At 34.9% G+C, this 26,735-nt stretch overlaps 1 protein-coding gene across 9 annotated transcripts in view; it reads left to right on the forward strand.

Moving 5' to 3' along the window:
• Positions 1 to 26,735, forward strand: part of SOX5 (SRY-box transcription factor 5) — a 958,250-nt gene that overhangs the window by 881,347 nt on the left and 50,168 nt on the right. For all 9 annotated transcript variants that reach the window (XM_044229411.1, XM_044229413.1, XM_044229414.1 and 6 more), the window contains one exon: positions 8,685 to 8,831. In XM_044229411.1, coding sequence (XP_044085346.1) covers positions 8,685 to 8,831 — 147 coding nt within the window. The remainder of the gene's footprint in view (positions 1 to 8,684; positions 8,832 to 26,735) is intronic.

The following is a 26,735-nucleotide window of genomic DNA, read 5'->3' on the forward strand; positions in this document are numbered from 1 at the left end:
CATCTTTAAATGTACAGTCCCTGGCATTAAGCACATTTACACTGTTGTGCACCCATCGCCACCATCCATCTCCTGAACTTTCATTTTCCCCAAATGAAATTCTGTACCCATTAAAGAATTGGACCCCTTTCTCCTCCTCCCTCCTGTCTCTGGAAAGCACCATTCTTTCTTCTCCATGAAGTTGAACGTTCTAGACTACCTCACCTCATATATATGAAATCATACAATATCTGGCCCTTTATGATGGGCTTATTTCACAGAGCATTACATAGTATCTTCAAGGTTCATCCAGTAGGTATCAGAATTTCCTTCGTTTTTAAGGCTGAATAATATTCCACTGCTTTCCATCCCTCCATTGATGAATGGTACTCTTCCACCTTTGGCTATTATAACTAATCCTGTTCTGAACGCGGGTGTACAAATACCTGTTACAATCTCTGATTTCAGTTATTTGGGGTATGTCCCCAGAAGCGGGTTTGCTAGGTCACAGGATATTGCGTATCATTTTGAGAGAAAGTAGCATACTGTTGTCTGTAGCAGCTGCACAGTTGTACATTTTCACCAGCAATCAACAAGGATTCTGATCACTCCACACTCTTGCGAACATTTGTCATTTTCTAGTGTTTTTGTAATAACCATCCTACTAGGCATAAAGTGGTATCTCATTGTGGTTTTCATTTGCATTCAGGGGTTTTGAAGGTATGTTTGTCAAGATGGGAGAATGAAATGTTTTAATAAACACTGCATTAGCTTAGTTTGTGAGTTTCATAAGTTAGTTCATAGAAAGTTCATAAATTGGCCATGTGAGTTTCTCTTTGCACTTCTTCCCTGGGACCCAGCAAATTTAAGGCCTATCCCATTTTTCTTGCAGTATATTTGAATAACATCAAAAAGAAGAAACTGTTAGCAAAAGAAGTGTTAGGGAAAGAAGTCCATGTTTAAACTCAAGTTTCTTTGATAATTTTCTGTGAGGAAAACATTATGAAAAATAATGTGCAATGCAAATTTATTCACATTGAAACATGCTGATATGTTTTGAAAGATTTTCTCCAGTACATTAGTTTCTCTTTAAACTCCACATTTAAGTTACATTAAGAAGCTGAAATTAAGCTATAAAGATAACACTTATGGAGCCTTGAAATTGCTTTCTGAATTTTTTCCCTCATAAATGTTACTCCTTGTTTCTTCCCTTAAAAAAACAAACAAATGTTTTTCTTACACATCACATCTAACGTACTTCTTTCAGGTCTGATTTAAATTTTAGGAGTTCACAATGACCTATTTAAAAAATCATAGGATAAATGACGATACATGCATTTGAAAATCTCTAATCCAAGTAGTTAACACATTGTGTGTATGTTAACTTTTACTGCTAGATATCAGTCCCTGGACTTCAGATAAAAATCTTATGCCATTTCTGTACATGCATTTGAACTTTAAGAGACTATTAATTGGGGGGAGGGGTAGCTCTATAATGTTCTTTTTGAAAATTTAGGTTTATACATGTTTGCGTATGTGAAAGTTTAGAAGTGACTACTACTTATTTTCTGAGTGAGGGCTTTCTTGACCCCCATGGCTGGTGAAGAACTTCAACTTCCATCCCTATCCCTATTTAAATTCTTGGTCTCATTTGATTAAATATTAAAAATATGTAAAATTCATTTATACAATGTACCTCTTTTTTTTCCTCTCCTCATGTATGGATGTTTATATGATACTTCATTTGGAGAAAATGATTCTACTTCTAAAAATAATTTTGAGCAATTAATTTAGCAAAAATTATATTAAATGGGTGTATAGTCTGTTAGCACTCCTCATTCTGATAATGGCAGTATACATGTTTACAAATTTACTTAAAGAATTGGTATGTTTTATGATAGAACATTTAGGAAAGCCAGCATTTCCAGTCATGATTTTAATTTTTTTTTTTCCTTTACATGCTTTTTGTATGCAGCTTTCCTATCTGGTATGATGAACATTGTGATTTGGAGAGGAGAGATGTGAAGAGTCAGAGAAAGGGAGGGTAGAGGTAAAGAGAGAATGGTGGGGGGCGCCTGGGTGGCTCAGTGGGTTAAGCCGCTGCCTTCAGCTCAGGTCCTGGGGTCCTGGGATCGAGTCCCGCATGGGGCTCCCTGCTTGGCGGGGAGCCTGCTTCCTCCTCTCTCTCTCTCTCTGCCTGCCTCTCTGCCTACTTGTGATCTCTGTCTGTCAAATAAATGAATAAAATCTTAAAAAAAAATTTTTTTAAAAAAAAGAGAGAATGGTGGGCATGACTTATTTCACACTATATTCCCAAAGAGATATGTGTCCCCATCTTCTACTCCATGCCTGCAGTAAAGAAGGTAAGACAGATGGATCAAACTATACACCGTCCTATGCTATGAGCTCTGAGTAATTGCTAGTATGTTGTGTCCTCCCTGTCTCCCGTGCCTTTATTTAGATTTCTTGGGCACATAAAAGGGAGACCTGATAATAGATCCCAGTTCAAACAGAAAATTTAGCTTTGAACCAACCAAGAAAAAAAAGATCCTCAAAAAGAGCTTCTATCTCACAACCATAGCCCCTACTAAATACCTCTTTATTCTTTGAATAATAACTATTTAGGATCCAGTGAGTAAATAGGATATATCCCTTTATCAGAAGGCATTTCCTATTTGACTTTTCAAAAAATAGTAAGAGTATCTCTGTGCTTGAACTCCTGGTTCTATTGTCTTTTTAAAAGATATTAACTTTTTTTTCTAATAATCCTTATCCATTTTTTTTCTGGTTCATAATTCCATATTGACTTCATTTACTGTTATGATTACGGCTACAGTAAGTATATGATGCTATATTTGTTCTTATGCTGATAAGATTTTGAAATTCATTTTTTGTTCCTTTGAGTTAATGAAATAAATGGATGAATGGGAAGTTTTTATCAACATCACCATTATGCCTTTTCTCTAATTCTTCAAGTAGCAAAAACATGCCATTTCCATTCAGGTTTTAAAAATTTGTGTCACATACAGTCACTGCCATCATTAAAAATATATTAAATACATACTAGACATCTACGTTTGTTAAAAATTAATGGTATTATGTAGTCATTTCAGCCTTTATTTATTTCTACTTTTCCTTGCCTTTAGGATTTTTTGAGAAAGCATTAAATAATAGAGACAAAATCCTTGCCTTCAAGGAGTTTACTAGTCAGTAAATGGTTTGAGGGACCAACCAGTAATAGATATTTTTGTCAGTGCATAATGGTTTCAATTCAAATACTCCAGATGGCATTTGGGCCTTAGGGTAGTAGCAACGGGAGATGTTGTATTTTCAACAATTTGGGGAAAATAACCTATTAAGGAGAAGTGGCAAGAATTTACCATCTCAAGGAAGAAATTAAATAGTCTACCTTAGAATTTAAAAGTCTCTTTTGTGGAACTTCTCCACCGTACTGGCCACTACCTTAGTATAGCTGAGTAAAAATGGCTGTCTTGGGAAGAAAATACAATTGTATTTAATTGTGAGTTAAAAGCCAAGTTGTTGAAATACAACTGTACTGTTTCCCCCCAAATTAGCAGCAGTTAATTAGCGTAAGTTAAAATATCTGTTCCTTATCATCCCATCAGATTTTTGTTTTGACCCTACACTGTACCATTATAGCTCAACAGGTAGAATGACTACTAAGGAACTATCAACCCACTGCCTAATAGTGCTTTGATACATGTGGTACATTATAGCGTGGGTGGGAGGGGGGTTACTGATTAGGTTTAACTAAAATAAATATAATTCAAGCTCCTGTTGTTGTAGATACACTGTATTATACTCTTAATACTTAAAAAAAAAAGTTTAATGAGCTATACTTTAGGGGAAACCCATGATGGAATGATTCTAACATTTTTACTATCACGATACCAATTACAGGGAAGTCTCTTTGTATGACTTAGTTCTTTTTTTTTTTTTTCTCTTTTCGCCAGTTTATTTGTAGTCATTTATGTGCCCACTGTGCTGTGAACTTGGTATCATTTTTTTCCATCTTCATTTCCACAACTGTTACTTCAACTCAAGTTACCATTAAAATTATTGTCACTAAATGTCGATAAGCTCATAACCGATACCTTGTCATATCTTCATTCTAGTTAAAACCATCACTTATATTGCTTCCAAAAATTCAGTGCCTTTCTCTTGCCTACATATTAAATTTAAACTCTTTATCTTTATTTGAAGATCTTATATAAGGTGAACTAGCTTACAAACCTAGTTTCTTAGGTCACTATCCTTTCTCCCATTCACTGTTCCACACATCTTCTGTATTCCCTTTGCAAAAGCTACCTCATTACTGCTCCTGTACCTTTAAATTTTTCTCCCTTCCTAGAATGCCACCTCCTTTTTTACTTCCAGCTTAGCTACATCTCTTTTATGAAAAATTAGTTCACAATGACTCATTTCCTTTCCCTTCACACCCTTAAAAGTGGCGTACAGTTATAGTACACTTATACTCTCATTGTTTTATGTTTATCAGTCTTGACTTAGAGAAGAAACTATATTTATACATTGCTTGTATCCTCCACTGTACCTAGCATGGTCCAGAGTATATAGTAAGAAGTCAGCGCATTAGTCAGTTCCTTACTTGGCATAATTAATTAATTAATAATTATAACTATTGCATATTGATAAAGCTTTCTTTGCCATGTGTTTTTCCGTTTGCCGTTGTATTTTTATACACATTATGTGATTTATTTCTCACAGCAACCATATAAGGTCAGTTTTATTTACCCTGAATTTTGCAGATTAAAGAATTGTGAGGCTCAGTTTAGTTGCCCATGGTCACTAGTTCAAAACTGGTATTAGAATTGAGGTTTGCCTTACTTTTACTGTTTCAGTAGAAGTACACTAGAAGTAGAAAACCACAGGTTCTTGAAAGAGTTAAAGAGACAAAAAAATGTGGGTTTATAGAACAGTTTGAAACAAAAGTGAGTTTTACACACACACACACACACACACACACACACACTTATAGACACATGAGCACCGGGAAGACCATAAGTCATCAGTGGATAGATTCCAGCTTAATTTTATGATTGTTTTCTTAAAAAAAAAAAAAAAGAAAAAGAAAAAGAAAAGAAATCATTGTCTGAAGTAGGTATAGGAATAAAGGAAGGGAAAGGGAATAGGAATGCAATATTTTAAGTAATATAAAGAGCAGAAAACCTAATGATCTGTGGAATTGGGGAGTTTTAGAGATTAAAATAAATCCATAACACAAGAGTTGCAAGGTAAAAGTAAAGTTACTCTGCAAGGCAAAACAGTTACTCTGTTAGTCTGGTTAACCTTGTGAAGTGAGTGCTCTCTTTAAGCTCTAGCTTTTTATGCTTAGGATCCCCCAATTTGTTTCTGATGTTTAGAACAACCTAACTTTTTCATAAAAGTATATTTATCATAATGCACCTTATATTTAATTCTGGGTTTATCTGCAATCATTTAAAGAAAAATGTTAGCCAGATTTTTGTTTAAAAAATTTGTATAGTTAAAAAAAAATTTGTATAGTTAAGATGCAGATACACACACAATTATAGGTGTATCTATCATGTGGAAGTGGGTTCTGTAATTCACAGGATGCTTTTAATTTCAGGTGGCCTTCCAATTGCCACTACAGTCTATGACCCTTCCATCTCAACAAGATCAACCAGTCGTTTTGTGATTGTAGATCTCATTACAAATAACTATTGTTATTCTTGATTTTGGTTCAAGAGCACGTAATAAGTGAAATAAAATATTCATCATGTCTTGATTCCCTTGTTATAAAATTAGTCAGCACACACATGCATAGATAAATGAACTTAATTTTTTTAAATGTTGTATTAAAATAAGTCACAGCAACATTTTTTTTTTCTTTTTGGTATGTTGCCCAGCCTTACATAGTAGCCAGCTACGAGAAATACAGTCAGCTTCTTTGAAACTACTGAAATTTCCTCTTACCTTGTGAATTAAGTTAGGACCCAGAAGTCTTAAAATTTCTGGTTTATTTTACCTGTGCAGACTTGAAGTGTATTAGATTCTCTGAGACTTGAGTCCTTTTTAATGCTTCTGTAATGTAATGTAAATTTAAGGAACCCCATATATTTCACACAAAATAAAATGTATTAGAAATAGATATTTCCTACTTCCAAAACTTGGTGAAGTAGGAGAAAGCCAAATATGAGGAAAAGGATGTGGGAGATTGAGAGGAATGAAGAACTACCTAAATGTTAACCATACTCTGATTGACTAATACACATCTTACATTTTCATCATAAATTACTTTAGATCTCTGTAGTCCATAAAAGTACCAGCAAAGTGGGTGATACCATACTGTTCTTGTAAAAATATTTAAATGGGTCTATCTATTTTACAAAATAGGTTTTTTTTTTTTTTCTCAAAAGCATCTGTTAGGACAGTTTAATTAAGATAAACCTTAATTTCATAATTAAAAAGATAAAATAATGCATTTACTTGAATGAGGGAAGAATGTGTATGACATTTTTTATTCCAAGTGTATGTCATCTACAACCTTTAATTTCAATAAAGTATTTCAGAGTATGTTTATGCTTGTATTTTCAATTACAGTTCTTCTTAGAAGTTGTGGGTCTGTCTATAGAAATTGATATTTGAGTGTTGAATCACCTTTTGAGTGATTGTTCCGTCTATTTAATTATCTAAATAACACAAATAGTCAATATTTTTTCAAATTATGAAATAATTCTTTAGTTATCAAATTAAAATTTTGCATAGTTACTTTGTTCACATTTTTCTTTTTACCTACAGACATTAAAATATCTCATCAATCTTTAGTAATTATGAAGCAATCTTAAATTCAGTGTATACTAAACCAGTAATGTAGATTGTTAGCTTCTAAGAATAATACCCACTGAAATAGTTTTTAAGGACAAGGATGCAATATATAATATAACATGAAATTTATAACTATCCAGGCTATATTTAAAATGGTTTTTTTAATTCAGTATATGAAATTTAGTACATATATTTGACTGGACAAAATTTTACTAGGCAAAGTGGTGTCTTGGGATGTTCATTATTTTTTTAGTAACTTCATAAACAGCTTAGGATGAGGATAAAAAATACTATTTTTCTGAATTGTAGAAAATAATGCAAAGGTTTTTAACACAAGAGTGGGAAATGGATCAAATCTGATACTTAAAAAAATGATAAACTATTGTATTTGACATCATAACCTTTTACTCTAATTTATGCAGTCTAAGACTTGTGAATTAAATCATAAATTTTTCTTTCTCACAGACTGAAATAAAGAATATAATTATTACAATTTGTGTCCATGCACGTGTGCGTGCACTGACGCACACACATACAGAACTTGGAGAGAAGGAACACTCATTGATAGTACAAATACACTCCTCTGGTGCTTCTTTGTCTGAAATACATCTTATGTTAATTGTCATTTTTAAAAAACCCATAATTTTATCAATAATTTTAATGATCTGTTTCATTTAGACCATAGTATTTGGAAACTGTGAATAATGTATGTGTATTTTCATGTAACTATATGCCTGCCTTCAGTTTTCAATATTTCATTTCTAAAGAGACCTCACTTATCAGGGTCTCTTGCTTATCCTGAGCAGTTTTATCCTTTTGAAATTTCTTTCAGAGAAAGATCAAGATAAGCTATGTTACAGTACTTTCCTTTGAGAGCTTTTTTTCTTTGGTATCAGTCTTTTTATTACAGAAGTTATAGCTTGAATACACACACACACACACACACACACACATTAATTTCTTTTCCAACCAGATCTTAAAATGTTCACAAACTGCTAAATGGAGACGAAAAGAGAATTAACCTAAACATTTGAGGTGACTATTTGAATTTTAAGCAACCTCCTTGTTTAAGATACCCTATCATATGACAATTATTATCAAAGTGAAATTTTCTTTTATTATTAAATTGATTTGTTGAAGAATTTTTTACTGGTTATTTAAGAAGAATTACTATGTGGTGACTTAGTGGAAGATTGCATGTTTCAGACAGAATTCTTAAAACCCTAATCCTCAAGATAATTTCAGGTTTGTCTGTGTTTATATATCATGACATAAAGTGGACTTCTGGCAAGCATCCAGTTAATTTTTTTCAGGGTAGGTAGACTGACCAGATAATGTTCTTCAAATACACTCCTTTCATTCTCCTCAATGGCTTTTTTGTATTTCTATACAACCAATGATTAGGAAAAAAAGAAAAAAAGCTACAGGTGCCCATTGCAACAAGTCAAAAAACTGAGGTATTACCAAACTTAAACCCATATGGATAGTAAGAAAATTACTTTGCATATGAAGCTGTGTCCTTTTGTAGCACACTGTGCCCATTTTAAAATGGAGCAAAAAGAGGTCTTGACCGAATATGGGACATGCTTGTCTTCCCCAGACATTGGGAAAGAGTAAATATGAATGTTATTTGTTTTGAGTCCCTGGATGTCCTGAAGCTGAAATCCCTTATATGTGTTATCTGTCATTTCTCTTCAGAGAAGGAGGTTGTGAACATTGAGGTGACAACTTCTTTCTTTACTTGTTCCAGCGCCGTAAACAAGTACACCCGCAGGAAAACTACCACGTCAGAATAGAGATCCTTCTGAGAGGTGCACTTACTTTATCACTGATGGTCTTTCTTCCCTCTCTCCTCTCTCCCTCCCCGCCTCCTGTAGCAGCTGTATGCTGCCCAGCTCGCTGCCATGCAGGTATCTCCAGGAGGAAAGCTCCCAGGCATACCCCAAGGCAACCTCGGTGCTGCTGTATCTCCTACCAGCATTCACACAGACAAGAGCACAAACAGCCCACCACCCAAAAGCAAGGTACCCTTTTGAAGAAGCTACATGTCTTGCCATTTAGAGTTTAACTTTTCCTTCGGTGACATTTACTGAATATCTATTATGTGCCTGTATCTGGGTTAACCTCTGTATCTTCAAGGAGACGAGAGTCTGGTAGGATTGATAAGGATCAATAGCACACATATATTTAGCCATTCATTTATTCAACAAGCATGCCGGTGTAGCTAGAGTAGGAAACATGAGTGATACCAAGATTTATTAGATAGATACGCTCTACTCAGCTAGCCTACAGTCTTACAAAATAGATAACCATATTCTGTGGTACAAAGTCTTACAGAGTTACAGACAAGTGCTTTGGAAAGTATTGGGACAAAGATGTTACCCTTGATGAGAGATCCTGGGAGGGGTTTTCCAAAAAAGGGGCACCTGAAATACAGATTAAAATATGAGTACAGACAGGGCATCCAGGAAGTGTTTTATTGAAATGTCAGTAACTGTTATAATGAGGAGCAGTATGGAGGTAATTTTAGATATATCATTCATCCGATGGGATTTTCATGAAAGATATGAAGATAATAATAGTGTTAGAAGTAAGACTATTTAGAAATAGTTTTGTTTTAGGAACTAAGGAAGCATTCTTCTTATTTTTTTTAATGAAGACTGGCTCTCTGGGCTTTGAAGATTTATTTATTTATTTTAGATAAAGAAAGAGGGCACGAGCAGGGGATGGAACAGAAGGGGGTGAGGGAATCCTCAGGCAGACTCCCCACTGTTCGTGGAGCTCAAAGTCCACGGACCCTGAGATCCTGACTTGAGCTGAAATCAAGAGTTGACCGCTTAACGGACGAAGCTACCCAGGCACCCCCAAGGAAACATTTCTTGAGAAAACATGGAAAAGGATTGGAAAGGAAAGAGTCAAACAAGTCATTCTTCATCTTGGAAGAGAAAAGCAGAAAAAATTTAAATTTGAAATGTTTTTGTGTTTGTAAGATCTCAAGATCTTAGATGGTAATGTATTAAACTCTCTGTAAAAGAAGACGGAGGAGTAACCATAAAGTATTTTTTCCTGAGATGACTCAGGGAAAAGACACACATATTTTCTATTAGAAAGTATCAAGGAGAAAATGGACACAGGTAATTTATCCTCAAAATAACAATGTTTTGTCTTTTGCTGGATTACCTAGAAAATTGTTCCTGTTCTCCCTTCCCCAAATGCCATATTGGAAATCTCTAAAGAGTAACAGGGTTGAGAGTAGCCTCAACAGTTGAAAGAAATACACAGAGAAAAAAATTTAGGAAGTATTGAAAGAGAAAAAAAAAACTCCCCAAAATTTATTTTTAATCCTGCTCTAGTCCCCTGAAAGATGCCTTTCACAGTTAATGTATTAATTTAGAGGGTGAATTGGGAAGGTGAAGGGATCATTTGAGAACATGTACTCTGGCTTCCATCTCCCCAAAATTCTTGAGGCCTTTTCGTATTATTAAGAGGTAAATACATTTCAAAGTACAACTTAACCTGGACAAAGAACTTTGACCGTGATTCACCAGGAATATGTGCAAATATGTAATTCAAATTATTGTCCCCACTGCTGGGACATTACAAAATGTACAAACTCCCCTTTTAAGATCTATTCCAACTGTGTAATGGACCTTGCATGTTCTGTACTTCATGTACACCAAAGATCAGGTCTGCTTTTCTTTATTATCACAGTAGAACATAGTTTTTAAAACTTGGTAATAATTATAACATTTGTTGAATAAAATTTAGTTTAAATTTTTTTAAGATTTTATTTATGTATTTTACAGAGAGAGAGATCACAAGTAGGCAGGCAGAGAGGCAGGCAGAGAAGCGGGGGATGCAGGCTCCCTTCTGAGCAGAGATCCCCATGCGGGGCTCGATCCCAGGACCCTGAGACCATGACCTGAGCCAAAGACAGAGGCTTAACCCATTGAGCCACCCAGGTGCCCCAAATAAAATTTAATTTTAAAGCAATGGTATATTGGGGTCTTCATGGACCAGAAGTTTTAATATAGTGCATATTCAGGTTAATTCTGAGTAAAGTAAATAGCTGTAGCAGCAAAGTCACTGTCACACACAAATAATTCTGTGAGATATTATTCTGTTTTTTTTTAACCTTGATTTATTAATGTGATTTCACATCATGTTTCATAATGATGCTTTACATTAAGACATTTCAATTTATGATTTTAGAGTATATACTTCACTTGTAAACATCTAATGGGATTTTTCCCTTACCTCTTAAATAACTTTTGATCATTAGTATCTTCTCCCCAAATTAGTTACTCAGTAATCGTGAAGCTTTTGATGTCAGTCAGCCTCTTATGGGTCTATTCATTCACTCATTCTTCCATTCAAAGGTTTACTGAGCCGTTGCTACAATGATAGTTTCCTTCAGTAACCATGGCAAACACCCAAGTGTTTGAAGGTTGACTTTGCCAAGACTGGCACACCGCTTTGTGAGTTCTATGGCTCTAGTTCATAGAACCCAGGAGACTAGGTGCAGAGCATACAGATACCGATCTCACTGAGAATCTTCTTCCATTTTCTATAGTTTCATATACCTCCATTTTTCCACACTAGTGAAAAAGTGAATTATGTTTCTATACCTATGGTTATACATGATTTTAAAGCATATTTTACAGGTTCCCTTTAACTTTTTAACAATCAGCCTTTGTGACTTTCCTATCATGTAAAATCTAAGAAAGCTTTAGATGGTTTTTTTCCCATTTGCAATTGGGTAAAATGCATAAAAAGTTTGACCAACAATAAAGTGCCACTTTTTAGGTAATAACACAATTTGATAAAAAAATGTCCCTTCTTTGCTCAGTGTCCACTATCATACTGTCTACAACCACTCTTATTGTTAGAAAAGATGTCTTAAATGTGCTTGTGTTTTAGCTCAACACATTAAAACCAGACCAATAAATATTGCTGTTGTCATTTTAATGAAAAACATGGCCAAAAAGATAGAACCAACAGTAAATAAGGAGGACCCATTTCAATACATGAATTTAGTATCTTGTAGCTTGAAACTGACATTTATATATGGCATTATAAACATTTTCACTTCATAAGGCTATTTTACTTATGTGAAATAGCTATTGTTTATTGTTATAATTGTATTTTTAAACAATCAATTCTTAGTGTCCTGGGGGTATTTTTCTGTGTGTTTTATTGGTGAATTTTGTTATCTATTTTACTATAAAATAGAATTATTTTATTAAGGGGCTTTATGTGACTGCATACCTAGCCAGTGTAAACCAAACTGATGGTTTATGTTTAAGATCTATTTATTGTTTGGAACAATGAAATTGTCAGTCACATCTAGGTGATGATGTAAGAAAAATGATCTTATTGGCAGCTGTCAAAAATCAGCAATGTTCTCTGGGTTTTATTGCCTGCCCTTCTTCCTAGGTGTGCCTTTGCCTTTGACTCACAACTCTAGAGAAGGACACAAACAAAACTTATTTGCAATTTGCAAAAAATGGAAGGGGGGGAATAAAAAGGAGGGGGCTCCAAAAGACTGTAAAATTGTACAGCATGAGTCCTCTGATGCATGCTGTTTTCAATCTGCTGTGTGCCAGTTGGAGGCTTGGGGAGTGTGTGCGCACACGAGAAAGGATAATGCTGAGAAATGATGGAGTGGCTGTGACCTCCAAGCTCAGCCTGGAAATCCAAGACATTGATTTCACTTAGCATTCCTGCTGAGAAATCTGGCGGAGTTCAGTTGTAATAAAAGAACAAGATTCTGTTCTAATGGTAATGGCGTATGACAGACATATCACTTTGTCTGTCCTCAGCACCGGAGAGAGGAGAATTGGAGAAAGGTCACCTGACCTGCCTGTGGTGTTGTTCGAGTGCTATACTGAGCTTTGAACTGCCGCCTAGGAACATAATTATTTATAATATTAAATGATAAAGAAACCTTTAGAGGGTTCACAGTGAACCTCTAAAAAACAGCAAACAGGAATTGTGTTCTGTAAATATAAAGACACAAAAAGAAATCTGGTCTCTTCAAAAGCTGCACTGGAGAATATGGGGTAGCGTTGCATGTTGAGTGATAGGTCCTTGAACTTACTGTTTATGAACTATTTTCATTAATACCTAACACATTGCCATTGTTTAATCTTTCTTTCTTTCTTTTTTTAATGCCTCAATTTTATTGGGAAAAAGCCAAGAATCTATTTAGCCAACAATTAGAAAGTTAAGGTCATCAGCAGGTTTTTAAAATTTCTCAGGTGTTACATACAACCCTTTTGAACACATGCACACTTGTCTCTTTAAAAATTAGTTAATTTTTCCCCCTCTGGATTCTACTCCAGGACCATTCTTTTCATTAACCAACAAAAGAAGTATATTTTGCTCTTCAGAGATACTCTCATATCTCCTTGTGTCCTCACAGCTAGCTTATTGCTGAACATTGGTAAATAACTTGAAACAAAAGTATGAAATCAGGAAATTTTGTGTATAAGGGATCTTGTTTAAGGGAAATATTAGAAATATTACCTCTCATATTAAGGAAAATTATTTGATTAAGGTATTGTTTAGCTATATTGGTCCTTAAATCTCATACACAGTATTATTGCTCTGAATCTGTTTAAATTCCTCGACAAATGTTTAAATTGATTTGTTAATAGTGTAGCATTTTGCCACAGGAGGGATTAATGGATTAGTGACTTTCAATTTCCCACCAACATATTTCCTTATTTATAAATGACTTTCTGAATTATTTGTTGCAATCTTTTAAAAACTTAGATAGCCTTCTTTGTGACAGTAACAAACCTCTTGATAACATTTGTTTTGTAAGAATAAATTATTTCCTCTAAAAATAATAGAATCAAAGTCAGCCATAAATATACTTATCTTAGGAAGAAAAACATTTTTACTCAATTTCAAACACCACTCACACAACTGTTGGTAATGAATGGAATTATAACCCCATGTTACTGAGGAATTCTCGTATGTCGTAGAGGTGCTGACTGTCTGAACTACACATTTTAAGTGATTTGTCATTGTAAAAGTGACCACCTCTTGGAAAAATCAAAAGAGCAACTTGTAAATACTATTAAGTGTCTCAGAATTTGATGAAAACTTGGATACCGCCTGCAACAACCACGAAGAGTTGGTTTGAAAGCTGATGATAGGAGAGAATTCCTAGGTGCTTTTCTTTTACCTTTGCTCTAACCCTAGTCATACTCCTCAGTGGTCACAGTTGTATCTCTTTCAATGATAGCAACACATAGATTGTCCAAATCAATTCTTTTTTGTTCTTTTCACATACTTCTAGCAGCGAAGTTCCCATTTGCTCTGCAGTAGCAGCTGGGAGTTTTGACAAGGGAAAGAAATATTTTCCAACAAGCCACAAACAGCCCTAGCCAGCTGATCAGACACAACAATCAGATTCTTTCAGCTGCAATATCCTTATAAATATTGCTTCAAGTTCAGAAGCAAGACTTGGAACCCTGTTGTTATCAGATCTTGTTTCACAAGTGTAGCAATGAAGATCTCTTCTGATTTGGTGACCAGGTACTTGTGATAATGCCAGACTTGCCAATGACTCTTATTAAGGCACCTATTTTGTGCTGTAATGGTACCAACTGCATAGTTTCGTGCTATCAAATAAGCATTACATCAGTACGCACGCATCTGCAGGGTAGAATTTTATAGCTTAATTCCCTGAGTCACCACCTGTGGTTCACGTACAAGATTATTTAGCATTATGTTGGGAGCATGAGAAATCAGAGGATAATCATGATTCATCTTAATTAAAAACTAGTTCTAACAGGAGATTTGGGATATAAAGCTTTTTGCTAACTTTGAGATAGTGTTCTGCAATGCCAGTTGAGGGAAAGGCTGAACCTAGAAGTACACAGGCAGTGTAAGCACAATTAAGTTGAACCACCACCAACACAAGCTATATGATAAAAGCATTCTTTAGTGATAAAGCACAAGAATTCAAAGAGATTTCTTAAGTTTTAAATGGCCCAGGAAATGCTAAGGCCTTTCCTAGGAGACATCCATGATGAAAAGTTTGAAAAACACTGTTCAATATGATTACAACTTCATTCAGTGTTTTTTTTCACGTTTTATCTGGCCGTGAAAAAATTTTGAGTGGTAGTAGTTGCTAGAGATGTAATTTCCAATATGCACAAGTTCCTAGAATACTAGTATTTGACTTATTCTTAGACCTTTTCTAGTCAAGATCACAAATAATCATTCTTGAGGACACTGGGCTGAAACTGACCTCTGAGTGTGATATCTCTAAATAATCCAGAGTAATTAAAATAGTATTAATGAGAAAGGAACTGCCATTCATCTACAAATGTAAAATCAGATAAAATCACTGGTCCATTGTGAAACTGTTGGGCTTCGTACTCTTTGCAGAATTCATTTTTCCTAAAACTTCAGTTACAGAGGGGGATGTTAGCCTCAGCTCATTATAACCACATTCAAATTGTCCATTTTCTACTCTTATGCTTTAAACACTCTGGCATATCAATTAAATGCTTGAGTCTCCCCAATACCTTGCTCTGTACAGCTGCTTTGTGCTTTGTTGAAGAGCTGTTGAACACCCTTCTCTCTCTGGTATGTCAATATCTGTGAAATAACCATTTTGTGAGCCTTTGAGATGTGCTATGAATGTGTCATACTCAAGAGGTAAATTCATTTGAACAGAATCACCCCATAGAGTTGAACGGGAAATGTACCCATTATCATTATTATCACTTCCTGGGTCGGACGTACATACAGTGACTATAACATAGTGGCCCTGTCATTTTAAATAAAATAGTTTTCCTTTTTTTTTGCAGTCCCATGTTGCTAAACTGAAATATGTTAAATGAAGTGTTATCAACAGAACCCCTGTGATGAGCCTCCTCCTTTCCTTTTCATCTGTATTCCGTTGACAGGAAATCTCAAACAGCTAGGTACTTAAACAGAGGCTTTTCTGAACACAGTGATGTTAAATGTCCAAGTAGGTCATTTGATGGTATATTCTTATGACTCAGGGAAAGAGGGGTTGGTGACATTTGTAACACAAAAACCGTAAAAATTACAAAACAAAGAGATAGACCAATCAGAACCATGGCCTTTTTTTTGGTTTGTTTTTTTAAAGGCAAAGTAGACAGAGGGATTTAGGCAGTGTTCTTTGAATTCGACTGGCCTGTCCTGTGTTCCCCAGTTTACTGAGTCTGTTTTGACAGGAAGCTGTCTTGAACGCAGCAGCCAGTTCTGATGAGCCGTGTGAAAGCTTTTTAATAATGCAAACCACGGGGAAAGCAAGAGGCTGTTGAGCATGTGCAGATGCCCGAAGACCCACAGAATCATGTTTTCTCAATGAAAGTTGCCCTCTAAACTAGATGCAACCCAGAGAAGATTTACCATCCAAAAAGCTGTGACTGTGGCATTTTAACTTTATAACCAGGCAGTTAGAATCTAAATAACATAGATAGGGAGGAAACCCAGCAAGAGGAAAGGATGTCCCTGTGTCAGGAGGAGGATCTAGTTCAACCTCAGTGAACATCACTGCTGGAGAGGATTAAGTCGTTACTATGTCAGAGACTGAGAAAGCAAAAGCACACGTCTTTAGTTACCTCTGTCTTGAGGAAAGTGTTTATAATTTCGGCTTCCTGAAATGTACTTCAAATCAGCTCCAGTGCTTTATTTTCTATCCTGAGGAAATGATCAATGCCTCATGTGAGCTGATTATTGACCCCTTTACATGTGTCTAGGCCACACGTGGGCTGGGACTGTTTGAGGGGAGAACTGAGAAGAGAAACCATGTAGGCCTCCTCTCCACCTCAGATTTGATTCTCTCTTTATTTCATCAAATATATCTGTTTACACGTCTTTCTTATTCATTAACAGGAAGAATTTTAATGGTCTCTCTCGCAGAGACGCACCAAAGTGTAGGTATGTTTTTAAAATGGAGGACAGATATCGATGTCTGATTTAGATTGATGGAAAGATAGTAGAAATATGTATTCCTTAGTTATATTTTTTCAAGAGATTTTTCTCTAGAGGGAACAAAGCATTCTTCAGTAGTTTTAAACATTACAAAATGGAGAGTTGAAAGAAAACACAGTAATTAGATGTGGATGTAAGAGTCGAAAAAAGTAAAGAGAGGTACCATTCTAAGCTGAAGACAAGTTCAAAACCCAGCGTATTCGTAAGTGTCATTTATCTAACAGAAAATATCGGACATTTTATTTATAGACGTGTAGAAGCTTAAGTAAGAGGCAAAGTCAGAAGGTATTCAGTCCAACACACACTAACTGCCTCACGAGGTCACTTTGCCACCACTCCATAAGGTGGCATTATTTTATTCAGCGTAACTCCTAATGTCGCAGTACTCTTATTTAAATAGAATTGTAATCAGCTTTCCAGGGTTGCAGCTTGTGGTTTCACTGAACGACAGTTATATTTGTTAGTACTGTTTCAGTTACAAGTAAGAGAAAACCCAACCCAAACTGGATCACGTGGAAAGGAAATATATTCACTCATATTATATAGAAAAATTATTCTGACTTCAGGTTTGGTTTAATCAGGATCCCAAACAGTATCCCATGGAACTGTTTCCTATCTTAGCTCTGTTCTTTTCTCATTCCTAAAGGACTGGTCCTTTTCAGTGTTGTATAGCAGTTAACATCTATTATTCACTGATTCAGCAAGTATTAAATTCATGCCTATTATGTGTCAAGTTCAATTCAGGGCCGTAGAACTACCCCTGAGAGCTGTAAACAAAACAGTTTGTCCTCTTAAGATCTTGCACTCTAAGAGGAAAAGACAAAATGGGAGCAATTAAACAAATAGACCATTTCATATATTGTTAAGTGCTGTGAAGAAAATAAAACATAGTATAAGATAAAATCCCTGGGGATAAGCAAGGAAATCTTCTTGAGACAGAGATATAAAGCAAATCTTGTCTGAGACCTAAATCATGAAAAGAAAAGTACCTGCAAAGGTCTGGGGGAAAGCTATTCCAAACAGGAGAAACAGCAGTTGCAAAGATCCTAATATGTGAGTGAGTTCGATAAATTCGGGGCTTGGAAAATAGGCTGGAGTAGCTAGAATGCAGTGAACTTGAGGGAGAATGATAAGAAATGAGGTTGAGAATGAAAAAGACCAGATCACATAGGACTTCTTGTTAAGTTTAAACTATATTCTAAGTGCATTCAATTTAGAGAGAAATAATGGGTTTTCTATTGACCATACCATTTATTAATCTGTAAATTGTAATTACCTACTTATTGTCTTCCTTTCTTAGGGTATTATATTTTTGAGGCAAAGGATTTTTTTTTTCTTTTATCCCTTGGGCTAATTAATTAATAGGCTAAGCATCTCTACAATACCTCCCTAGAAATACTGTGGAATTTGAGCCTTAATGACATATATTGAACCTTGCCACTGGAGAGACAAGACACTTCAAGTTGACAAATGTCTATTAATTGCCTATGATGTGTCAGTCAGAGTCCTAGAACCTGAGGATACTGGCACATAGCGTAGACAGATCTCTGCCCTCATGGAGCACGGAATATATAGTTAGGTATATGGTGAGGGATATGGATGGAAAAAAGACAGTTATGTATAGTCTGTTAAAGGCAGCAGGTGCCAGGAATGTAGGTTTAACCTAAAATATTTCCTGGGTTTTCTTCAGATTTGCTTACTTTATCAGGGTGTTTTTCATTAGGAATGTCAGAAAACAAACACCCTTAATAGTGCCTGTCACCACCTACATGAAGCAAATTGCAAGGTTGAATTTTTGGAGTGTTATTTTGGTACTAACACATGAGCATGGATTCAAATGTCGTCACCTTAAAAATTATAATTACTATTTACTAGTGATCATAAGTTGTGGAACTCTTGTTTTACTTAATGTCTTTGATCACATTAATAAGCCACATAGGAAAACAGACCTTAATTTCTAATTAATCTAATTTTTGCTTTTGATATTTTTAAAAATTTTTGATTTTTACCCAAAACTTCATAACCCAGTATGATTTCAACAGATCTGCCAAATGCAGCAGACTTTTAGCTAGCTTAAAAAAAATCAGTGAAAAATGTGCTACAATCTTTTTTTGTGTGTTACAGTCTTAAAAGAACTATAAATGAGTATAACTATAAATGAGTATTTTTAAATTATGAATAGCATCATTTTCATCATTAAGTTAAACCTATAATCTCCTGAATTGAGTATTTTTTAGAGGACAACTTTTTTTGAAAATCTCTCTCTCTCTTTCCTTGTTTCCTTCCCTTCATCTCTCCCTGTCTTTCTTCCCCTCTTCCTTCCTTCCCTTCTGTAGTCAAAAACTTCATTAAAATCCCACTCGTCAGGTAAACATGCAGTGCTGCCAACTTAAAAAAAATTCTATAAAGTTTACGTAAAACTTCTGTCAATAATGTGATTTATTTTCTTAGTAAAAATTCTTAGTAAAAATTATTTTATGGTTTATTTAAGCATGCACATTTACTTGCACTTTACATGCACTTCAAATTCTATTCATTTTACTGAGAGTGAGTTTATATACAGAGTTCTACTAATAATCTGTATTATTGGATTATATTCTATAAAGTGAGATTCTTTTTTAGTTACACCTATTTTCCCATTTTTTTCATGCACATATGACATGGAAGCAGCCTTAACTTTACCTAACAAGAAATAGAGACTATTTTAATCCAGAGCCCATCCAAAAAGTTATAAGATAATGAAATTCTCTATCATCTCTGTACTGGCAATAATCAGCGGAAAAACATAGTTATTTATATTTAATTACAGCTTTTTTTTTAAAAGATTTTATTTATTTATTTGACAGACAGAGATCACAAGTAGGCAGAGAGGCAGGCAGAGAGAGAGAGAGAGAGAGAGAGAGGAAGGGAAGCAGTCTCCCTGCTGAGCAGAGAGCCAGATGTGGGGCTCGATCCTAGGACCCTGAGATCATGACCTAAGCTGAAGGCAGAGTCTTTAACCCAGTGAGCCACCCAGGCACCCCTAATTACAGCTTTTAAACAAAGACTAGAAACTTGGTGAGTTGATTAACATTAAATGTGGGGGAAAAAAAGTCTTCAACAGGTGCATAATGAGTGGTATCGTTGACATTGACCATGAGTTATTTAGAGATTGCTTAATATGATCAGGGAAATTCACAGCATGTATTCCTTACCTTATGTATCTTAACATTTGAGGACATCGGAGACACAAATAGCATTCAACATATAGAATAGCTCTTGGTTTTGGACCTAGGGAATAATTTTATGACTCTTTTTTACTTGAAAATGTATTTGAAATTTTTTCTATTTTGCACAAGAGTTTTTCTCACGGAAAATTGAATCTTAGAAATATTACATTTAGAAAGAGCATTCTTACTGGCTCGGAGTATGGAGTATTGCTATGGACTTGTTTAAGAGTGCGGCTTAGAAGAGAGCATGCCTCCAAATGCAGGTGCCTAAATGTCACATACAGCGACCAGCTCCCCTTAACCTGAATCGTATGGTAGCCTAAAGTTCTCATAGGAACAATGTGCCCTAGCAATATCCTAGCAGATATAGCTTCTTAGATGCATCTGAGAACTACATACACCTCCTTACGAGCTGCACGACTTATGGCTGGAATATCCCACAGCTTTTAGCCCTTGACTTCTAACCACAGGCTAGCTGATTCCATTGAGTGACTTTTTCAGAACCTTACAGTTAAAAACCTACCCTTTATGACTTTTGTTTTTCAAAAAGAAAGAGATGAGATCTTTCTCTAAATTTAGAAAAAATAAAAACCACAATTTTCATTTTACAGGTCTTACAATACCAAAATAATATGAAGGCAAAAAATGTATAATCAAATAGATAAAAATTCATTTTCCCCCAAACCGTTTGCCAATACCAGAAAATACAGTTCTGTAAAACCACAAAATATATATTTTTTATTAAAACTCTGTTGTATTTCTTTGCAAGACCAATTTTCAGTACTGAGATTCTGTATGAGACTTCATTTAAATTGGGCCTTTCAATAACCAAGAGTCTTACTTTTTCTAGTTCATTATATAATTTGAGCTGTTGTGGTTTGTTGTACAATTTTGATGACTTTTGGCAGCGTAGATATTTCATAAATAGGAGAAAAAGAAATTGAAACCAAAAATAGAAAGGATGAAATACTGCAAAAATTTTTCTCTTGTGGTATTTCCAGTAGCACTTAAAATAACATAAGAAAAATATTCTGTTGTGAAGTATGTATAAAAGCATTATGACAGCAATAGGAATGTCCTTAAATAAGTACAGATTTGTGTTTTCTATACTTCTCCATGTAACTCTTTTAAGGATCAAAGTTTCATTTTAAGTCAGCAGGAGCTCAATATTCAGGTCAATCCTATATAAATACAGGGCAAGACAAGAATTTTGGGTCAGCTGGTGGAATTTTTAGTGCCAGTTTTCATGTAAATAGTGCTGTCACCTATCTTAAAAAAAACGATAATTCTGATCCAATTTTAAGAGAACCACTGGGTAATTTTTGTTTGGTTTTGCTTGGATTCTTTCTATTAGCTTTCCTAGAGTGGCACTGAGCTAGAATTCTGGTCTGTTATATCTGGGGCTATAATTTATAGACTTTCAATAAAATAATGGGAGAAAAAAACCAATTTCATGAGATTGATCATATTAGATACACTTCATTCATTGAATTTTAAGTAGCTGGTTCATAATATCCACTCAATAAATGTTTACTAGATTACATGTTTATATTATACAACACAATCTTAATAATGTGAATTTAAGCCATAGTTATCACAGTGATGTAATTTTCACTTATAGCTATTTTTGCAGTTAAATTATTAATACCACATGATCTAAGAGAATGTGTCTCTATAAGGATTTTTTTTTTTGTTCAGAAAATATTTTTTAGCTATTGTCACATTAACTTTTGGGCCTTTTGTTGTAACCATATTATTTTCTAGAATTCTGGACATATATAAAATATTGGAAATTTAATGAGATAAAAAGAAATATTTAAGAAAGGTCTTGACATATTCTTTCAAAATGTACTTGAACCCTATTTTTAAAAACAAGATCCACTTAATACATGTAGTTAATAAAATATGATTTAATTTACATGAGATATCTTCTACTGGAAAAATAGGAATGAGAATATTTTCCTTTGGAAAAAGACATTTTCTAAGCAATTGACTTTACAGTTTGCTTGAAACAAAGCTGTATGTTTCTTCACTGGTTTATATGATTTTTTTTTAAAAGGTACTGGCTACGTTATTCATAGGTGAGGTTTCTAGAGTCACTTTTAGAAGTAACTTTTAGAAAACTTACTGAGGTTTATTCAGTACAGTTTTTGAGCACCTATGATATGCCAGATAGTATGGTAGAACCAAAAGAACAGTAATTAACACCCCATACAGTGTAAAGGGGAAAATGAACAAACTTAACGATTAAAATGCTACGGGCTAAGTACTGTTCAAAGAGTAACATGGAAGTACAGGGGAAGTTTCCAGCAAAACCTGGGGAAAAATAAGAGCATGAGGGCACATCTTCCAGAAGAGGTGCCACTTAGGTTTTTGAAGGAAATAGCCTATACAAAGGCATGTAGGAATTAACAGGGTGTTGGGTTTCATCTGAATTTTAGAGAAATAAGGTGATCTGTAATGCACATCTAGAGCATTGGAGCATAGTTAAGAAGAACACAGATGTCAGGAAGAGTGTCGAAAGGATGAAGTCTAACGTTCTTGGCATTCTGTAATCCAGCCCCACTCACCTCGTGAGCCTGATTTGTTACTTCAGCTTTTCTCCCAGTCCCAGCAGTTCTGTGCTCCATGTGGAGTCACTTCCTTATATAGCACTCAGTTGCACTTCTTGCCTATGTTTGTGCCACTCCAGCTCTCCGGGGTCCTTTTGCCTCTTCATTGCTCTTTTCCCTCTTGCCTTGCACCTTCTCGTAAGATCTATCTCAGCTGTCACCTCTACGTAGAATTGGCTAGTCCATCATATCGGACTCTCCCACATGGTTACAGACTCCTTGTTTTATATCCCAGCGCCCTGATTAAAACTTGATTGCAGTTGTCTTGACTCTCTTCAGTGGAGGGACAATCTCTTACTCGTTCTTAGCACCAAGTGTACTAACTGACATGCAGCCATTGCTCTAGTTCTGTTAAAAGAATAAACAAACAAACAGAACATCAGTGGAAGTAAACCAAGATGTTATGTTCAGACATGTGACTGAGTTCGGGGCCCCATCAAAGGTCAGTGGCTTGAATCATTGAAGGATCAATGAGCGGACTAGGATCGTACCTATGAAAAATGAAACAATCAATGCCATTGTATTATGTAGAAAGACTGCCTACACAGAAAGATTATGGAAACTAAATTTGTAAAATAAAATTTGTCATTGTTTAATCCCATCAGTCTAGTTGGGAAACACTGTGTATAGGAAATGGGGACCTTCTGATCATTGGAGAGTTATTAGTTGAAGTATGCATAATCCTTACTATGTCCTTACTATGGTCTAAATGAAGCACCCACTATCTCCTCCTTTCTGCCTCGATTCTCATTGTTAAATTTGCTTTTTCAACAAAAATTCAACAATATTCTGGTCAGGTATAAATAATTAATTGGCATTTTGGTTTGTATACTAGCATCACAGGTTTGTTTGGTAGGAATACATCTTCCAGTGAATGGCCTCCCTGAAGACCCCAAAGAATTAAGTGGATGCTAGAATGAAAGGCACAGGCTTAGACTAGTATTGGCTAGTTTTGTTATATTATTTAATTGACAGTTCAAATGAAGTTTTAGGCAGGAAGATTATTTTGTTTTTCTCTCTTTTGGAAGTTTATCATTCTGTTTCTCTTTTATGCCAAACTAGCTTAAATATGGCAGAGAAATATTTCACCTATATACATGATCATATATGAGTTTATTTTCTCTCTGTATAAACCTATCAGTGTGTACATTTGTGTATTTCATCCCTTACTACAAGAATCAAGAATATTCATTCATTTTATTTGGCGATCTCATGACCCAAAGCAACATTTAAAATAAGGTCAAATCTAAAATAAAGGCACTTATTCTTTCTCCTTAGTTCTGTCTAGAAGATATGATCAAAACTCTTATGTAATGATATCATTACAGTTGCTCTATAAAATCTTTTATGCCATCCAGACTGTGAAATGTATTATTCTTTTAATGTTATGGGTTGGGAAAAATTAAACATGAGGCATTACAGCTGAGTTTCACTACACATTAATTATTTTAATTGCCTATTTCTTAAATGAATATCTGATAAATCAATCTTGCAATTCTTCATGCTTCATGACATGCTTAACTCAATACAGACACTTAAGAATCATTATGCTGTGAGAGCTTTAATACAAATTTGAGATCATTATAATTAAAATCAGACTCTTACCTGATGCTCAATTCTAAGCCTTTTCATCTTTATTGAATTTTCTTTGGCCTATACCTTGAATTTAATATTACAACAGCAATAGGCAGAATATATAACCAAGTAAGCATCTTCAGTACATTGAGAAAAAAAATATTTTGCCTTTAAAGCACAACATAAAAACTGGCTTTAACTGACATTCTATATAAATAGTTATCACCCCTTAAAATTCTTTAAAGACAGCAGCTCCCTTTTGGTCACTGCCATGAAGACAAAGAATGTCTTAATGACTCTATTGAGGTTATCATTAAAATAAAAGGAGATTTGCAGACATTGGCTGTAAATCACTATAAAATGGCCTGTGGGTAACCTTTGACACAACTCATTTGAAATAAACCTGGGATGGATTCATAGCGTTTGGTCAAGCTGGTGAGTGTGCTAAAGGTCTTATCTATCCTCTTCTTCATTGCTTGCAGTATTAGCTCCTTTCTAAATGATTGGACACCATTTGGATGTACATAATGGACATGTGTTTTTTGTCGAAACAAAATAGGTATCAAATAATAGTGTTGAGGGTGCTTATACATTTACTTCAAATAGTTACTCTTTTATGATATACTTTAGTGAGAGGAATACGTTTGGAATTTACTTGTAGCTGCTTTGGTAAAATATTTTATGATTTGGTATTAGAAACATTTTGCAAGGGTTCAGACTGATATTACCCAAATTGAGCTCTGCATGGTCCCTATTGTAATGGAGTATAACGATTTCTTCAGAATAAAGAAGAAAATACAGGATTTCAGTTGTTAGTTTGATTCTTCAGAGAAATTACTGCCAACCATCCTTTACCCTGATGACATTTAGATGGCAGAGGGGCAGCTCTGGAAACTTGCTTAGGCCTGAGTGAACCCAGTGACTTGGGTTCAGGTCCCAAGCTTACTAAAGTTATGACCATTGACAAATTCTTAAATATCTCTGATGTCAGTTTCCTTATCTGTGAAGTGAGATTGATGATATCTTACTCTGTTGCTGTGTTACTAAAATAAGACAAAATGTATAAGGATACTTTATAACTATTGAAGTTATTTAGATGTCAGGAAGTAAAGTGAACAGTGTTAGAAAGCATTAAGGTGAACAGATATAGAAGTATTCAAATTATTTTTAAAGTGTCTTAATATTTAGCTTATTAAACTTATTAGATGTACTTTTATATGTTTTGTAATTTTTAACTGACTTCTCCCAAATATTAATGTAGTAAATAGTATATAGGACTGTAAACACTTATTTCTTCTTGGGAAACTAGATCTCTTTATGACAAAATCAGCATTTCTTTTAGAGTAAATAGAAGTTCCCAGGTGAAAGTTGCATAATTCCTGTATTCAGTGAGACATATACTATGAGTTTTCTTTTATTCATTCTCTAATAGGTTAGTTATGAGAGGAGAAAGGAAAAACACTTTTAGTTGATTCATAATTGGAAAATAATTGTTTTTGATTAATATTTTTGGAAAGGGAAAATGACCTTTATTTCTAGTAAAAAATCTTTTAATCCTAAATAGCAAATTTTATAGGACCTAATATTCCAAGAGCTCATGCCCTTTTGATACCTTTATTGTGTTTTCAGAAAAGGTGATGTGAGGATCCAAGGAAGGATATGGGAGTTAAAACCTTATAGAACGTTTTAAAAATTGCATTTAAAGTAAGCATCTAAGATTTAAAATCCAAATCCCAGTTCTAGACTAGTAAATCAATCACAGTGACTCTTGGTCTAAATCATCCAGACTAAATGAAATACAATTTTTTTTTCAGAAGAACTTCCTTCATGACAATCTTTTAGATTAATCACAATGATATTTAAGTTTTAAAATTTCATACCAACTTCCATAGCCTTAAACTGTTTTATCACTTAGTGTCTGTATATTGCTTCACCAACTGGAATATAAATGCTTCCTTTCCCATGACTAGCCCTGTTGGGAATAATGCCTAAAAGATACTTCTGGAACAAATTAAAGAATAACCCTACCATATGAGAAGAAAAAAAAAAAAAAAAAGTGAGACCAGGGCAAATGGGACGTCTCCTAATTCTCTACAGTAAGGAAAATCGCCAATCCTGCCCTAAATCTGAAGGATGAGAATCAGTCTGTTAAAGCAAGTGCGAGTGAGAGAAGAGAGTTTTGCATTCTAAGTTTGGCTTTGCTGGCTTATCTTTGGACTTCTCCCTTTGTCTTCAGTGACTGCCCCTCTTTCTCCATCTGCAGTGAGTGGCATGGAAAGAGTTTTCGCTTAGATGTTGCTACCTAGTAAAGTTTCAAGTTAGGTTAATAGGCAGCCTGTTGTTCGGGAGAACCTGACAAGGGCTCTGTTAGCTGACATCTCTAACTAGAAAAGCAGGACCTCCCAGGGCTGTCACCCCTTCAACTCTAGCGGAGAGCAAGAAGAAAAGGGAGCAAAACTCTGGAGACTGGGAAGAGCTACGGAATTCCAATAGTGAGAAGAATTCATATGAAGAGATTTAAATGTGGAGGGACACGTTACAGTTT

The sequence above is a fragment of the Neovison vison genome, chromosome 12, assembly GCF_020171115.1.
Source record: "Neovison vison isolate M4711 chromosome 12, ASM_NN_V1, whole genome shotgun sequence".
Classification (NCBI taxonomy): domain Eukaryota; kingdom Metazoa; phylum Chordata; class Mammalia; order Carnivora; family Mustelidae; genus Neogale; species Neogale vison.